Raw genomic sequence first — 17,743 nt, forward strand, 5'->3', positions numbered from 1 at the left:
AGGCCATAGGCAGGGAGTTACCTCCCTTAGCAAATCTGCATTTTTTTCCCTCTCTGCTTGCAACTCTAATCGAAGTTTATTTCTCTCTCAGGATTTTGTTTTAAGTGACAAGAAGAAGCCAACGCATGCCAACATTCTAAATTTTTTCTATATTTCTCTCCTTGCCATAGCCTTAGTTGGCATATGGTTTGTTCTCTAACTTCTGTAGATGGCCAAATTTGACCAAATCCTTTGTCACTCTTTAAGAAGGTCACCAGTTTTCCAACCTGCAATATCAGAGTTAATGTTTGCCTCATCAACTCCTCCTTTAAGAGTGTCTTATTTTAGGTTCTCTTACTTGTATCCCCCACTTCCTTATTCCAAATTTCATGTTTGTTAAGAATTGCATTCATCCACTGGTGATATCTTTTTACGGTAAACACATAAGTCTGGAAGGTAGGCAGTTCAGGGCTCAGATGGCAGCTTCACAGTTTGACAAAGAACTCAGGGATCCAGATTCCTTCTCTTTGCTCCTATATCCTCAGTGTATGGCACTTCCAAAGATCACCTTATGATCAAAGATGACACTGGAGCAGTAGCTATTGTGTCTTCAGAGAGCAGGAATGGCAGGAGGCACAATGCCATCCAGAATGAAATTGAGATTGTATTCCTCAGGAAGAAGATAAAAACAGATGTTAGGTGGCACTGAATGGTTTCTGCCATAGACCTTACTTCTGGTTGCCTTGGGTGGTAAGATTCTGTAACAGGAGTTATATATTTAAAAAAGTATATCTATAGGGGCGCTTGGGTGGCTCAGTTGGTTAAGCGTCCAACTCTTTGTTTTGGCTCAGGTCATGTGAGATGGAGCCCCGCATCGGTCTCACACTGGGCAGTCTCGCATTGGGCGTGGAGCCTGCCTAAGATTCTTCTCTCTCCCTGCTCTTCCCCCCTCCCTCTCAAAAAAAAAATGTGTGTGTGTGTATTCCTTGAGATGCATATGATCAGAATTACTGCTGTGGTAATTATAAGGATTTCTTTTTGAGTTTTTAGTTGCTCAGTTTTTCTTATGAGTCTTATGATGACTCTTGTGATTTTTCTTAAGTCTTTTAAGATGAAATGCCAAGTGCCAGGAATAGAGTGAGAGGATTCAGGAATATCTAGGTCACGACATCATTGTCCTCATTATTCTTATTTTCCTTGATGTCTTCTTCTTACCTTTATTTAGGAAGCCAGCAGTATCTCTACTTTCCCCCCTTTCTGATAACACTGTTGAAAACTTGAAGACTTTCTGAGTAATCCTTAGTTACTTGTTGGGAATTAGGGAGGTTGCAGAGGGAGGCCAAGCAATATGTTAAAGTACCTAGAAAGCTTATTTGGGATCCTATTAGTGGCACTGTTTCATAAAGTGGGATTAGAACCCCCACCCCTCTCCCCATCTCATGGCTTAATGTTGAGTTTTTATATCTTGATACTGTTTACATTTTCATGAGATTCGTCATGAAACTTTTTTGAGCAATAAATATCATCATAGATTTAAGACATGAGTTTTCCATGCCCTGCTTTCTCCCATAAGTAACATTATCTTTTTATCTTTGCTTCTATCTTCCCATTTTTCTCTGCTATTCCAGAACTGTCTCTGTTCCTGTTTAGTGCTACTTGTCAGTCTGAGTCATACTTTTTTCCAATTCATAAAGGACTTCAATCCTGTGATTATCCTTACCTCATGCTATTGAGTCCTTTTTTCTTTTGCCTCTTCCTTTTAGCTTGTCAGTGTGTATGGTTTCACTTGTTTGGGAAGGATCACACCCACACCTTCATTGGCTAGTAACTGTTCAATCATTTAACCATTATTTCTTGACCCTTCACTTATTATATTCTTAAGGATTGGAGAGAGAGAAAAGAATAAGAAAGTTTCTTCTTCCAAAGAGCTCATGGTCTCTGGGGAGATAGATATAGTTATAATCTTGTATAAGTCCTGGGATAGAGAGGTGTTGACATATTACTATGGGAGTAGGATCTAGTTCACTTTAGGAGATGGAAGATAAGAGTGGATTGACGAGGCTTTCTGGAGGGGGAAGTGTTTGGTTTGAGTCTTGAAAAAAAGTAGAAGCCAGCTAGGCAGTGTTAGATGGGAAAGACATTCCAGAAAGGAATGTTTTTAATCCAAATACTATGTTATTTTTCAGATAACATGTACCTGGTGTGGTGTTAGGTAGCATCTGAAGTATTAGTTGTATGGTCACTGTTCTCACTGGGGAGGTGGGGGAAGAGGGTAGTAAGCTTAGGCATATGATGCAATTATACATATGAAACAGCATGGTAAATGCCAAATTGAGGTTATAATTGCTCCAGGAATTTAGAGAAGGATTAATAAAAGATTAATAAAAACTACAGTAGTTGAAAATGAGTTTAGATTTAGTATAATAGGAAAAAGGGAACCATTGAAAGTTTTCGGGCACAATGACATGAAAACAGTGCTGATAGATTTCTCTTGGGAGTGTATGCATGGACTCTGGAGGTGATTAGCAGAGAGGAGTGGTAAGAAATCAGACTCTAGGAGGCCAGCTAGGAAGCTTTTGGAATGAGGTGAGGTAATGAGGGCCTGACATTTCTTAACCAGATTTCCATAACTAGATTCCTCAGAGCCTCCCATGCTGTTCTTAAATTTACCACCATCTGTTCTCTTATACAAGCGGACTTCTGTCATCACCATTCCATTAAGAGGTTTCTTTCTAAAGTTACTGATGATCTGGTCATACCTAATGGTCATTTTTTGTGTTCTTTGTGCTTAATGGAGAACCGCTGTGGCAACCAGGTGACACACCAACAATGGAAGCACTTTTTACCTTACTACCAAGAATATGTAAAATTTAGTAAATTGCAGACAGAAGCCCCACTTTTTCAGAGTTTAAATTTAAGATAGATATTTTATAGTTCAAATTTGATCTAGCAGAACTGATGAAGATAAGCACAGCAGTGGAGTGATTCTTACTCCTGGTATCTTTGATAACTAGGGACCAATTTTTTTCTAGCCTGTTGAGATCTTTACTTTCTTCAAATCTTAGCTGAAGTTCTTCCTTCTCTGCCTCTGAGGGCTGTAGTCCATGTTGTCCTCTCTGTTTTTGTACTGTTAGCAGCACCCAGAGCTCAGCCTTCCTTTCTTCAGTTCTTTGTGTTTGACCTTCTTAATTGGACTACAGTTTCCTGGAGGACAGGAATTTTATCATACTTCGTGTGTGTGTGTGTGTGTACAAACTTTTACTCTAATAGCCCTGTACATGTGTAATTATAAATTCTTAACTGTTATAACATGTATTAAGTACTTATTATATGTTTACATTATATTTCTGAGGCTCTTATAGTCTCAATTAGTGACACTGGTGGAAGGAAACAGAAGTTAAAGATGGTTCTCAGTAGGGGCGTCTGCAGTATCAATTATATTCCAGTTTGGAACGTGCATTTATATTAACTTTGAAAATACATGCGACTGACTCCTTTGGGAATTTGAACAAAATAAAGCTACCTAGTGGAGCCTTAATTGAGGCAAATAGAATGACAGTATGGTATAATAATTGCCAATGTTTATAGAATGAAATATGAATAATAATAGCAGCAACTACTATTAGCATAACTACCACCAGTAGCTAACCGTTTTTGAATGCTTACTATTTGCCAGTCACTGTTCTCAGTACTTTTCATCAGTGAGGTAGGTACTATTATGCTCATTTTACAGATGAGGTATGGTAGAAAAACTACTGGATTAAGCATTGGGAGAACTGGGCTCTGGTTTTACTTCTACTGTTAACTACCTTTGTGAATTTGGGCAAGTCTTTAACTTCAGTAGACCTTAGTTTTTCATCTTTAAATTGAAGTGATTGGTTTCTGATCTCTAGCGTACTTTGCCCACTCATTTGACAACTTGTGATGTCTAAATTACATTGTTTTCTTTAATTTTTTTAAAAAAATATTTGAGAGAGAGAAAACATGAGTGGGGGGAAGGGCAGAGGTGGGGCGGGGGAGAGGGAGAGAAGCAGGTTCCCTGCCGAGCATGGAGCCCACGCAGGCTCAATCCCAGGACCTTGGGATCATAACCTGAGTCGAAGGCAGCTGCTTAACCGATTGAGCCACCCAGGCGCCCCTACATTGTTTTCTTTATTCCATAAGTTCCTGTAACTTATTTCATGCTAGCAACGAGCATTTCATGCAGTGCTGCGATTATAGAGCATAATAGTAAGGGTTTTATTGTTTTGTTTTTTGTCTTTGGTTTTTTGATCTCTGAAGGTACTGTATAGAGAACTTAAAGTTCAGATTTCAGAGGAATATATGCAGTAGAGATGGAGGGAATTTGAGAAAGTGAAAAAGGTAAAGCTGTGGATCAAAATATCTAAGAGCAAGATAATAGGACTCTACTGGCAGTGCAGGTAAAATCCTCATGGCTGTCTCTTGATTTATAATTGCTGTTGCTTAATCTGGTTTACTTTATACTGCATTAGTACCCTCGCCAGATAATCCTATAGTAATATTATTAACTAATACTTAACAGATGTTTTTTCTGTGTATATGCTACCACATTTAATTCTCAAAGTAATATTTTAATTTTTTAAAAATTTATCTGAGAGCGTACCAGAGCGAGCATGCTGGGGGGGGGGGGGGGGGGGGGGGGCGGAGGGAGAAGCAGATTGCCTGCTGAGCAGAGAGCCTGATGCAGGGAGGGCTTCATCCCAAGACCCTGACTGAGATCATGACCTGAGCTGAAGTCAGATGCTTAGCTGCCTGAACCACCCAAGTGCCCACTCAAAGTAATATTTTAACTGTAGGAACTATTAGTTTCATCTTACAGATGAGAAAGCTGGAGCTTGTTTGTTTATTTAAAAGATTTTATTTATTTGTCAGAGAGCACGCGTGCGCGAGTGAGCAAAAGCAGTGGGGAGCAGCAGGCAGAGGGAGAGGGAGAAGCAGGCTCCCTGTTGAGCAAGGAGCCTGATGCAGGGCTTAATCCCAGAACCCTGAGCCGAACTCAGATGCTTAACAGACTGAGCCACCCAGGCATCCCTAGAGAAAGCTGGAGTTTAGATATATTTATTAACATTTTAATTTCCTGCAGCTGTAACTAGTAGAATTAGTACTTGAACTCTGATCTGCCTGACTTGAGAGCCTATGTTCTTTATCAGTTCTGTATTGCGTCCCAGAAGTTCCTATCCTAAGCACGTATTCCAGGCTGCTCTTTGCTTGCAGCCATTTGGGATGAGGGCCTATATTGGATTTTATTTGCCACAAATTTTTTCTTTTCACTGAGGTACTTCAGGTTTCTTGTTTTCTATTTTCTCGTTATTTTGGTATCACTTAGAAGTCTTTCATTCTTCTCTACCCTATTATTCCTGTTTCTTTGATCCCATGGTAGAAAGGTTTGTATCCTCAGCTGAAAGTTAGCAATTCCAGTGTGAAGTGTCAAGCTTTGTTTCTATATTTTTATCTTCGGTTCTTCAAGCAGCTTTTCCCTTCTCCAGAAAATGTGTTAATCTGGCAGATTTTATTTATTTTTTCTTTCTCTGGGTTGTAATGGTCTGAATTTTTCAGCCTTGGAGAGAAATATGTTACAGAATCCAGATCACTAGATGTTTGCATTAGCCTGCCCTGAGTTTTTAATGCTTCTTGCTGTCCATTTATATGATTTAATTTCATCTGTCCTACACTCCCAGATCTTTAGTTTTCTTAAGCTTGTTCCTTGACTTTTGTGGATTTTTTATTTTTATTTATTTATTTTTTTAAAGATTTTATTTATTTGACAGAGAGAGACACAGTGAGAGAGGGAACACAAGCAGGGGGAGTGGGAGAGGGAGAAGCAGGCTTCCCGCGGAGCAGGGAGCCTGATGCGGGGCTCGATCCCAGGGCCCTGGGATCATGACCTGAGGCGAAGGCAGACGCTTAATGACTGACCCACCCAGGCGCCCCTGTTTTTTATTTTTTAACTGCCTGGGTGCTGCCTATCCTCCTCTTGTTCATCAGTGTCCTTGAGTTTGCATTCCTCTTTTCGGTCAGCTCCCCCAGCTAGCTTGTCTACTTACTATTCTTGTCTACCCTGCTTGCTTTTCCTACCTCCCACCTGCTCAGCTCTACCTTCTTTCCTCCTTGCAAATTCCTGTGCCTGTTTCTCTCCGACTTCTTTACTTTAGGTATTCTTTTGTTTGTATGACTCCCCTAAAATTTGTGTAAAAGAAATGCCAATCTTAAGGTTTTAAAGGGCCTGTGGTGTTGGTGAGTAAAGAGCTGGACTGCGGACTTATTTTTCATACTATGATCCTGTTGCCCTATTTAAAGTGACAGTCTTTTTTAGAAACATTGGCATTGGGATCACTTTGTGTGTATGTATTGTTCTGTATCTAAACATTTTAAAACCAAATTTGTTGTGTTTTGGAGAGGAAAAAATTAAGAAAAAAGATTGGAAATGTTGAGCCCTTAAATATTTGTTTTGGTCATTAACATACTCAATCTTTTTCCTCCAGATTTAACTCAGGCTTTCCCTCACTTTGGAACTCCTAGATTTGTGAATATTGGATATTTTGAGAAGCAGGGGTTCTTTCCTTGATACTGACTAAGGAGTCTATTTACCTTCAGGATGACATCTGAACTGGAGAGCAGCCTAACATCTATGGACTGGTTACCACAGCTCACCATGAGAGCAGCCATCCAAAAATCTGATGCTACACAAAATGCACATGGAACAGGAATTTCCAAGAAGAATGTGCTCCTTGACCCAAATACAACACTGGACCAGGAAGAAGTCCAACAGCACAAAGATGGGAAACCTCCATACAGTTATGCCAGCCTCATTACATTTGCAATTAATAGCTCACCCAAAAAGAAAATGACTCTAAGTGAGATTTACCAGTGGATTTGTGATAACTTCCCATATTATAGAGAGGCTGGCAGTGGTTGGAAGGTAAGGATTTTATTTAAATTATTATTTTTATGCTATAAACAATAATAACACTAGCTTCTATTACAGATAAAGCTTTATGGGGGCTTCTGTGATTAAAAAGTGAAATTCTATTAGTCATTTTTAAGATGTCAGAAAAGGTAATTAAATGTTTTTTATTAAGTGATTAACTTTATTTTTGGTAGAATACCAATTTATTAAAGCTTTATTATGTTACATGACTGATAGAGCATAAAGTAAGAACAGAGATAATGTAGCATTCACTGGAAAATAATACCTACAGTTCAGGTAAGTTGATAATTTTTGGTTAAAAAAAAAGTATTAACAACTAGTATTGTTTTCATCATCTAAGATTTTTTTTTTTAACTTTTATTTTGAAAGAATTTTAGATTTATAGAAGGGTTAAATGAATAGTCCAAAGGGTTCCCATATGTTCTTCATTCACTTCCTCTTTGTTAACATCTTATATAAGCATAGTACAGTGATAAAAACTGAGAAATTAATGTTAGTACAGTACTTTTGAGTAAGTAGTACTGTTAACTACTAAGCAAATTACAGACTTCATTCAGATTAGTTTCTCTCCTAGTGTCAGGATCTAGTCCAGGATCACGCATTACATTTAGTTGTCATGTCTCCTTGGTCTCCTCTCATCTGTAGTACCTCAGTCTTTTCTTGTCTTTTATGACCTTGACACTTTTGAAGAGTACTTGTCAGGTATTTTGTAGAATATTTTGTAGAATGGTATTGTATAGTATGTTTTATAGTTTGGATATGTCTGATTTTTTTCATGGTTAGACTGAGGTAATGCATTTTGGGGAAGGATAATGCAGAGATAATGTGCCTCTCTCTGTATGTCGTATCAAGAAGTACTTGATGTTAGTATGTCTTGTAACTGGTAATGTTAACCTGGTTCTTTGGTTAAGGTGATGTCTTCCAGGTTTCTCCATTATAAAATTAGTATTTATTGCTTTGTAAATTATAAAGTGTTTTGGGGAGCTACTTTGAGGGTATGCAAGTACCCTGTTCTTAAACTTTTGCTCATTAATTTTAGCATTTGTATAGCAGGTTTTTATTGTTTTCTAGCGGTGATTTTTTCTTTTCTCCATTACTTCTCTATTAATTGGGATTCTTCTGTGTGGAAGACTTAGTCTTTTCCTTTTATTTATTTACTCAGTCATTTATTTGTGTTGTATGCACTCATGGACATTTATTCTTTGTGTTGTCATTATTTGTTAATCAGATTGTTGCAGCTTTGGCCATTGTGCCCTTTTGACATGGCCCTATTATTTTGTTTCTTTAGTACTTTTTAACTTTCTGGCACAACAAGATGTTCCAGGTTCATCTTTTATCATTCCTGTCCAGCCCTAGATCTTTAAGAAGTCCTAGTTCCTCATCTAAGCTTTTTGATGAACCGTCAGATTGCTTTCCTACCTAATTTATGTTCTACAACAAATAATTCAACTTAACTTTCTTCTGTGTCTGCACATGTTATGTTTATATTCCTATATAGGAATTACCCAGTTGTATGCTATGTAGGGTGTGTGTTTGTGCATGTGGAAGAAGGGAGTTTAGAGAGCTTTAGATGGTAGTTACTCTTGTTTCTCTTAAGCCTTCCTATCTCAACAGCTTTGTCTTTTTTGTCTAGATTTACTAAAAGATATTTACTGACTTTTTTTTTAAGATTTTATTTATTTATTTGACAGAGACACAGCGAGAGAGGGAACACAAGCAGGGGGAGAGGGAGAAGGAGCAGCAGGCTTCCTGCAGAGCAGGGAGCCCAACGCGGGGCTCGATCCCAGTACCCTGGGATCACGACCTGAGCTGGAGGCAGACGCTTAACGACTGAGCCACCCAGGCGCCCCTATTTACTGACTTATTATGCATTGGTGATGTGCTACACACCATGCCAGATAGTCAAGTGTCAAGGGAAGGGATTTTTTTTTTAAGATTTTATTTATTTGTCAGAGAGAGAGAGAGAGCCCGAGCACAAGCAGGGGGAGGGGCAGGCAGAGGGAGAAGCAGGCTCCCTACTGAGCAAGGAGCCCGATGTGGGACTTAGTCCCAGGACCCTGGGATCATGACCTGAGCCGAAGACAGATGGTTAACCGACTGAGCCACCCATGCATCCCAAGGGATTTTTTTTTTTTTTTAAAGATTTTATTTATTTATTTGAGAGAGAAAGAGAGTGAGCGAGCGTGCGCGCGCAGAGAGAGAGAATGCACGAGCCAGGGGAGGGGCAGAGAAGCAGGCTCCCCGCTGAGTAGGGAGCCTGATGTGGGACTTGATCCCAGGACTCTGGGATCATGACCTGAGCTGAAGGCAGACGTTTGACTGACTGAACCACCCAGGCGCCTGGGAAGGATTTTTTATATATCCACCTCTTTTCCATGTCCTAGCACAGTGCTTCCATTTAGTAAGCCTAGTAAATGTGGATTGAATGAAACCCTGAATCCTGGTCGCAGCCTTCTTTCCTAGCGTTTTTTTCTAGTTTTTTCTCATGTACCCCCCCCCCCTTCCAGCCTATTAGCTGTCCCTGGATATAAAAATGTGATTTTTTTTTCCCCTTGCTTTTGTTTGTCTCTTACTTGTCCTTGGACTTTTCTCTCTTCTGCCCTTTTTTCTAGTTGGCCTTACCCTATTTTTCTTTCAGCTCGTATGTTCCCTCTCTCCTCCCTGTAGAACTAATCTCTTTTGGGTTTCCATATGCTTGATTAATAACAGTATCATAGACTTTCAGGTTTTTGTTCAGATACCTTGTTTCATTAGTTTTTTATTTCTGTACTCAAATACTTAAATGATAGTTGCTTTTATTGTTTTCTGTGTGTCAGGTGCTATATGCCAGATTGCCTTCTTATGTCTTTGTCTTTTTAAGTCACACAACATTCTTAGGAAATAAGTACTGTTACTGTCCAAATTCAAAAAGTAAGAAAACTGAGGCTTAGAGAAGTAACTTTGCAGTTTCTCAGAGAATGGAGGAGCTAAGATTTGGTATCAGACTTGGCCGATTTGGAGATTTCAAATCTTATGCCTTAACCATTACACAGGGCCTATAATTTTGCAAACACTGTATAAATATTTATTGAATTTAATTTGCCAAGATGAACTGGCCGACTCAGTATGAGAAGCAGTTGTTAACAGTATAATTTGAATAAGAATCTACTGTAACAGTATTTCAGTGGAGGAGGTACGTAATAAAATTTGATGCATGAATCAAAAAAAGCATCATTCTAACCAAGTAGTAGTGATCCATCTAACTTGTGTGTTCTGGCTTTACCACTAGGTACTACTATTCAGTAGAGTACTTTTGTCAAGATTTAGGATGAGAGAAGGCTAGCAGATTTGATAAACCTGTTTAGCATTAGAAAAACATGGTGGCTAGGGACTAGAAATGCCCCAAATTTGAATAAGTGGCTTAGAAAGCCCATCAGGGGTTATGGGTCTGTATCACTGATTGTAAACTTACATATTTGCACGGACCAGACAGGTGACATAAATGAGTAAAGCAAAAAAGATGACTGAAGATCGCATCTAGTGTAGAACTGCTGTGCTCTTAGGCAGGCACTTGCAGCATTTTAGGGCATATCTTACAACCCCCCCCCCCCCCCCAGAAAATTCAGAAATCTGGATTTTGTGTGCCGTTTCCCAATTTTTAAATGTTAATTCCAGTTTTCTTAAATACAGTGCAGGCCAAACAGAAGTCTGTTGGCTGAGTTCATTCTATGGACCACAAATTTCCAGTCTCTGGTTGAGATTATATCCTCTTGTTTTCAGCTAATTTTAATTTGAAAAGGATTTATTTACGGTATATTCTTGTGAGCCGTATGTTTGGCTTTGGCAGTACTAAGAAACTTAGCACAGGGCCCCTAAGGAAGCTTATAATCTTTATTGGATAAGGGGGGATATACATAAACAAGCAATTATGATGTTACGTAAACAGCTCTGTAATAGAGAACTACAGAGTGCTGTGCTATGATGGATTGGCTAATTGGGCACACCTAGTGTGTGTAAGCCATAATAATATCTAGTATATATGTGACTTAGTAAAGAGTGTTAAATGAAGGGTGAAGTTAATAAGTGCTGTGAGAATTTAGAAGAGCTTATAGGAGGTGTGATGAGGTTCTAAAGTGAGTGGCAAAAAGACTGAGTGCTGGGAGAGTACAAGAAGGGTGAATCAATAGAAAACTATTGAGGAAGTGTAATTGAGCTCTATTTTGAAGACGAGTAAGATTTAGGGGGGTGTTTTTTTAAATAACAAACACTCTTAGGAAATAGTTGCTTATACGGGTTCTTGGTAGAGAGCAGTAGAAGTTGGGATAGAGCCAGAATGCAGAGATTCCATGAATATATGAATACCAAGCTCAAGAAGAGCTTGGTCCAAATTTGGTAGTGAATAGTACATGAACGTCAATTATATACCTCATTTACTATCCAATCTCAGCTCAAATGTAAGTCCACCTGAGAGTGCCAAATCCATTCTGCTGAATTTCGTGCTGCTGGCCAGCCCAGCTCATGGCCTGAAACTGGTTTGGAAGTAACTGATAACAGTTTCAACTGGAAGACATAATGGTTTAGATATAATGAGGAAAGAAGGGGAAAGGGGGGAAATGGGAATAGGTGGAGGATTATATTGCACTTCGAACCCAGGAGATTATCTGGTCCAGTCTCTTGCTTTAGGCAGATCCTTAATATTTCCAGGGACGGCTATCTCATGTTTATTCTTTTAAAAAAGTCTCTTCCACCCAATTTTAGGTGCTTAGAACTTGTCAGGATTGTTTATAATTTTATTTTTGTAAACAGAGAAATAGTTTAAACATTGCAAATGGAGACAAATGGAAACTGGTTTACCTCCTCCTTTGCTCAGGTGCTAACTCTGTTTTCATGTTTTACAATCTGCTGTTCTTAGATTTGTCTTGCACACTCCTACAATCTGCTGCTCACTATTTCTTCTGTCACCCAGAGGAGAAATTGTTGCCGTGGTCATTTGAAAGGATTCAAATAGAATTTTAATTTTTAGGCAAAACTCCCTTTCATTTTGTGCTAGGGCATTGAGGGGAGATTACATACTAAAAATAACTCTTTGAATATTCCAGAAGAGTTTAAAAAACACTCTTTAAATTTCTATGATGGGATGATTTTGTAATCTGAACTAGAGGAAAAGGAATTTAAATTTTTGTGCTATTTACTAAGAAAATTAACCTTTACTAGAGTTTAGGGTAGTATAAAGAAAAATACAAAAGAATGCTATGTGTATGTGGGGTTGTATTCTACTTTTTTTATGTGGGCAGAAAAAGAAAAATATATATTTATTGTTGTAAAAAGAAACTAGGAATAATAAACTAGAAATGTAGTGAACATAGTTACCTATAGGGGATGGATGGAACCGAGGTGGAAGGGGTGTAGAAGAGAATAAGATTTTGAGTATACTTTTTATTTAGTTTGAAACCATGTAAATGTTCTACACATTCAAAAAAATATATATACACAAAATAAAAAAGGATGGAAAAAGGAAACCTTAGAACTGAATATAAGAAGAAACAAATAAGCTGTACGTCATATCAAATGGATAACATAATCACACAGAGAAAAAATTCCAAGAAACTTTTGAAAAGAGCATTCTCTTGTTTTCATGGGATACATACTAAGATTGAAAAGAATTGCAAAGAAATTATGACCTTTACTTAATAGATTTGTCTAGTGGTTTTTCACTAGAGGCAGCCTCTACCTCCAGTAACCCCGAGAAGAGAAGTTGGGATGTTGGAAGTATTCTGAAACTGTTGGTAGGATAGAACACATGAATACATATATTGATGTGGGGGAACCAGGGCTCTCACAATGGGGAAAAAAGAGATACAGGTAGGAATGTGTTGGTTAATTTGAATTGGAGGTGCCAGTTTAAACTCAAGTTTAAAATAAAAATCACTTAGAATGTTTTTAAAATTTAGATTCCTAGGTCACAACTCCAGAGATTTTGAATTAGTCATCTTGGATGGAGCCTAGAAATTGGCATTAAAATTCATTTTAATTGGTTCTAGTCGAGGTAGATTGTACTTTTGAGAAACCACTTTTGGGGCTGGGGTTTTTAAGACCAAGCAATATGCCTTGATCAGTTACTTAACCTGGGCCATTTTTCTCCAGGTTAACCTAGACCATTTAAATTACGTCTACCTCTCTATTCTCCTAACTTCTTTTCTTGGAGTTATTAGAAGTAGGGTCTGGCCAAAATGTGAGGTGTGAAGTAATCTCTTTTCTTAAATTTGTGTGTGTATTCATGTTTTGACTTTCGTATCTCTCTAGGTATTTAAAAGACTTTTTTTTTTTTAAGATTTATTTATTTGAGAGAGAGAGAGAGATCTCGCACTCATGCAGGGGGAGGGGGAGAGGGAGATTTTTAAGCAAACTCTACACAGAGCCTGATACAGGGCTCCACTTGAGATGATGACCTGAGCTGAAACCAAGAGTCGGATGCTTAACCTACTGTGCCACTCAGGCTCCCCTTTCTCTGGGTATTTTAATTTTCTAAATATGCTTTTGGTATTTTTTTCAACAGATTTTTGATTACCATATGAAAAGCATTATATTCTAGGTTCCGAGTTGATAGACAGGGTCCCCACCTCATGGAGCCTACATACATTTTGGTATTAGGATGCAGTATATGGGAAGAACACCATTAAACAAATAATTACAAGTGTGATGAGAAATCCAGGGTGATAAAGAAGTTTATTACAATGAGACCTAACCTATCGAGAAAAGTCAGAAAGGACTTCCCTAAAGGACTGATGTTTAAGCCAAGAATAAATTGAAAGTTGAGTAGACTCAGTTAGGTGAAAGGGATGGAGTAACGTGGGGGGGGGGGGCAGTCACCTTTGCAGAGGGAGCAACACATGGAAAGCCTAGAGGTGAGAAAGAACATTGGGGGGATGAGTATAGACAGCAAGGTAGGGAGGTAGGGTCAGATCATGAAGGGTCTTTGGAGGCTCTGTTAAGGATTTAGATTTTATCCTAAATGCAATAGGACGTAATTGGAAAGTTTTAAGTGAAGGGGTAATACTGAATTTTTACCTTGTGAGGAGATCACTGCCTGCAGGGTAGAGCATGGTGGAGTAGGGACAAAGAGAGGAAGGTGGAGGGCGACACCAGTTATGAAGCTATTGTAATATTTTTGGTGAGAATGATGTCCTGGACTGAGATAGTGACAGAAGAGATGGAATAAAGTAGGTAGGTCAAAGGTAGACTTGAGATCTGCTAACAGATTTATTTTAGATGGTGAAGAAGAGAGAAGAATTAAGGATGTCTTAAAGCTTTCTGATTGGAGCTGTTACATGAATAATTGTCTTTAACCTGAGAAGAGAAAACTGGAAGATCACACTGGGGATAAAGATTGAGTTTAATTTTAAACGTAATTGAGTTTAAGGTGTTTCTGGAGATGTCTAGTAGATTGTTGAAAATATATATGTTAGGAACTCCAGTGTAGTTTGGAGGTCTAGATAGATTGTCACAGATGGTCGTTGAAGCCACTGTAGATGAGATTACATAGGCAGCAAATGTGGAAATGAAAAAAGGACTTAGGGCAGAGCCTTGATGATTTCCAACATTTAAGCTTTTTGTAGAGGAGGAAGCCCCAAGGAGAGATGTGTCCTTCCCCTGAGGCCATTTAGAAAAAACATGTGACCATCTTGATTTTTTTTCTCCCCATCTTGAACTTTTAAGGTGGGTAGATGAACTCCAGTTTGTTTTATTAGTTCTTTTTTTCCTTGTCTTTTTTTAGATTTGGGCTATTTTTTATGATTCTATTTTCTCTCTGCTATTATTTTATTAGTTATACCTCTTCCTAAATTTTACTGACTGCTGTAGGGTTTACCACATGTATGTTTATCACAGTCTGCCTTCAAATATACCATTTTATGTATAGTGTAAGAACTTTATAAACTTTATATTTCTGATTCTTTTGACCCATCCTTTGTGCTATTGTTATACATTTTCCTTCATATGTTATAAACCACATAATTATTATATTTTCTTTAGATAATTATATTTTAAAGGTGTCATAAATAAGAAAAAGTGCTTTTAAAATTTACCTTCATTTTTATAATTTCTTGAACTCTATTTCTTTTTGTAGATCCAAGTTTCTATTTGTTATACTTCTGCCTGAAGAGCTTCTGTATAACATTACCAGCCAACTGGCACTAGAAAAAATAAATTCTTTTAGCTTTTGCTTTTCTGGAGGTCTTTATTTTGCCTTCATTTTTGAGAGATGTTTTCACTGCATATAGAATACTTTTTTTTCTTTTAGTATTTTGGAGATGTCATTCTGTTGTCTTCTAACTTGCAGTTTTTGAGACATCTGCTATAATTTTTATCTTTATTCCTCTGTACATAATTTTTTTCCTTTTGGTGCCTTCACAATATTCTCTTCATTTTGATTTTCCACCATTATGACCTATAGTGAATATAGGTGTGTGAATTTTTAATTTCTTTTGTTTGATGTTCTCTGAAGTTCTTGCATCTGTGATTTAATGTCTTGCATTATTTTCAGAAGATTCTTGGCTGTTCCTTCTTCACATTTTTCTTCTCCATACTTTTTCTCTTCTCCTGGGACTCACATATATTGTTCCATGGTTCTTGAATGATCGTGTGTGTGTGTGTGTGTGTGTGTGTGTGTATTTTTAAAGTACTTGTGCACGCATGTGTGTCAATTTGGATAATTTCTGTTAATCTGTCCTCAAAATATCTGAGCCTTTTTCTGGTTGTGTCCAGTCTACTGATGAACCCATCTAGGGAGTTCTTTATCTTTGATCATGTTTCTATCATTTACATTTGGCTCTTAGAGTTTCCACATTTCTGTTGAAGTTCCCCATCTCTCTATGCAAGTTACCGCTATTTCTACTTGGTCCTTGAACATATTAGTCATAGTTACTTTAAAGTTCTGGTCTCATAGTTCTAACACCTTTCATTTGGGTGTTTATGATTTTTATCTCTTGACAGTGGGGTTTTTTGTTTTTTTTTTCATTTCTAATGTGTCTTGCAATTTTTGACTGAGTGCCAGATATATGTGTGGAAGAACGGTAGAGATTGAGATAAATGGTATCAAGCAAGTGAGCATGGTTGGGGGGTGGGGGTGAGGCAGAGGGAGAAGGGAGAGAGAGGATCTTAGGCAGGTTCCACGACCAGTGTGGATCTCACAACACTGAGATCATGACCTGAGCCAAAATCAAGAGTCAGTGCTTAACCAGCCGAGCCACCCAGGCACTGGAAGATAAATAGTATTTATACCTGTAGATGGGCAAACATCTTTTTTCCCAGGCCATTTGTTTAGGGAGTTGAATCAATTTGTCAATAATTGAGTTGAATTTGGGTTTTGTTGTTGGTATCTTTACCTTCAGTATACCACAGACTTTACATTCCTCCAGTGGTAGGCTCTTATTACCTGTGCTTGGAAATGAGGGGCTTGGGTAGTGTAGAATTTTCTGTTTTCCTGTTTTCTCTTTAGATTTTAGTTGTCTCTGCCTACCTTGCTACAGATGGGGATCTCTCCATGTTCCTGCCCCTCCTCTATCAATAGGCTGTTAATGCTTGTTACTCACTGCTAGGTTTGGGGTAGGGGCTGTGGGTTCTCTCTGTTTTCTTTCTTCATTTTATTTTTATTTTTATCTTTTTCTTTCTTCATTTTATTTTTCATTTTATCTATGCACAACGTGGGGCTCAAACTATACTACTCTAAGATAAAGAGTCACATGCTCTACCCACTGAGCCAGCCAGGTGTCCCTCTGTTTTCTTGATTCAGCCTCATTCTTACTCCAGCCCTTGTACTTGGGGTCGGGCCTTTTCAGTGTTTCTTTCCTTCAGCCATACTAGCCTGTACCTGTAGTTGCTTTTGATGTAGGGTCCTGGGTCCAAGGTAATTTCCAACAGTTGTCCCAGAGGTAAAAGAGGTACTCTTTCTCTACCAGCCAGCAGTGGATCTTTGCTTGTGTCTTGAGAAGAGTTTTCGTTTCCATTCTTCCCTCAGAATCTATCTTTGCCAGAGTCCTGTGGGTGAGAAGTTTTGCTGCTCCTACCTCACAGTTAAAGTTGGCTTTGTGAGATCTATTGAAGGTGGTAGGGCTTTGTTTCCCACTACAGCTGTCTATTACCTCCTTTCTGCTTATGCTACAAAGGAGACTTTGTTTTCCTTTCCCATCCCCATTCTTTTTTGTGAGTATATAGTAAAGGCGCTTGGAGAGTGAGTGGGAACTTCCCTTATGTTTGGGGCCCTTGCTATTCTAAACTGACACACCAGCCCCTGCTTGACCTTACAAATTTTAGCTAGTTTTTTGGATGCTTGGATGGTGGCCACTTCATTCTCCCATACTCTGCCAAAAAGGTGAGATAGTTTGTCTGCTTTCTCCTTGTATGGGCTTGTCCTTCTTAAGAATTTAATTTGTTGGGCTGCCTTGCAGCTTCAACTCTCTGATGTGGCTCAGAAATAGGTTTTTTTTGTTTTGTTTTGTTTTGGTTTACCCATTGTTTTCTCATTGTTTGGGGATCATTACTCATTGTAGCTGTTTATATCCCAAGCAGAGGTCGAACTCCCATTCTTAAATTTGAAATTGATGTTTGGTAATAAAATAGGCTTGAATTTATGTTCTGTGGTCATTTTTATTTTTTAAAGATTTTATTTATTTATTTGACAGAGAGAGACACAGAGAGGGAACACAAGCAGGGGGAGTGGGAGAGGGAGAAGCAGGCTTCCCGCGGAGCAGGGAGCATGACCTGAGCCGAAGGCAGACGCTTAATGACTGAGCCCCCCAGACACCCCTATATTCTGTGATCATTTTTAAAAACTTTGTA

General features: G+C 38.4%; 1 protein-coding gene across 6 annotated transcripts in view; it reads left to right on the forward strand.

The window, feature by feature from the left end:
* FOXJ3 (forkhead box J3) overlaps nt 1–17,743 on the forward strand; it is a 190,886-nt gene that overhangs the window by 88,599 nt on the left and 84,544 nt on the right. For 4 of the 6 annotated variants that reach the window (XM_032431498.1, XM_032431484.1, XM_032431528.1 and 1 more), the window contains exon 3: nt 6,595–6,919. In XM_032431498.1, coding sequence (XP_032287389.1) covers nt 6,595–6,919 — 325 coding nt within the window. Of the gene's footprint in view, nt 1–4,260; nt 4,401–6,482; nt 6,920–17,743 lie in introns of all 6 variants that reach the window. The other 2 variants (XM_032431519.1, XM_032431508.1) reach the window with 2 other exon arrangements.

This window comes from Phoca vitulina, unplaced genomic scaffold (genome assembly GCF_004348235.1).
Source record: "Phoca vitulina isolate PV1807 unplaced genomic scaffold, GSC_HSeal_1.0 scaffold2, whole genome shotgun sequence".
Classification (NCBI taxonomy): domain Eukaryota; kingdom Metazoa; phylum Chordata; class Mammalia; order Carnivora; family Phocidae; genus Phoca; species Phoca vitulina.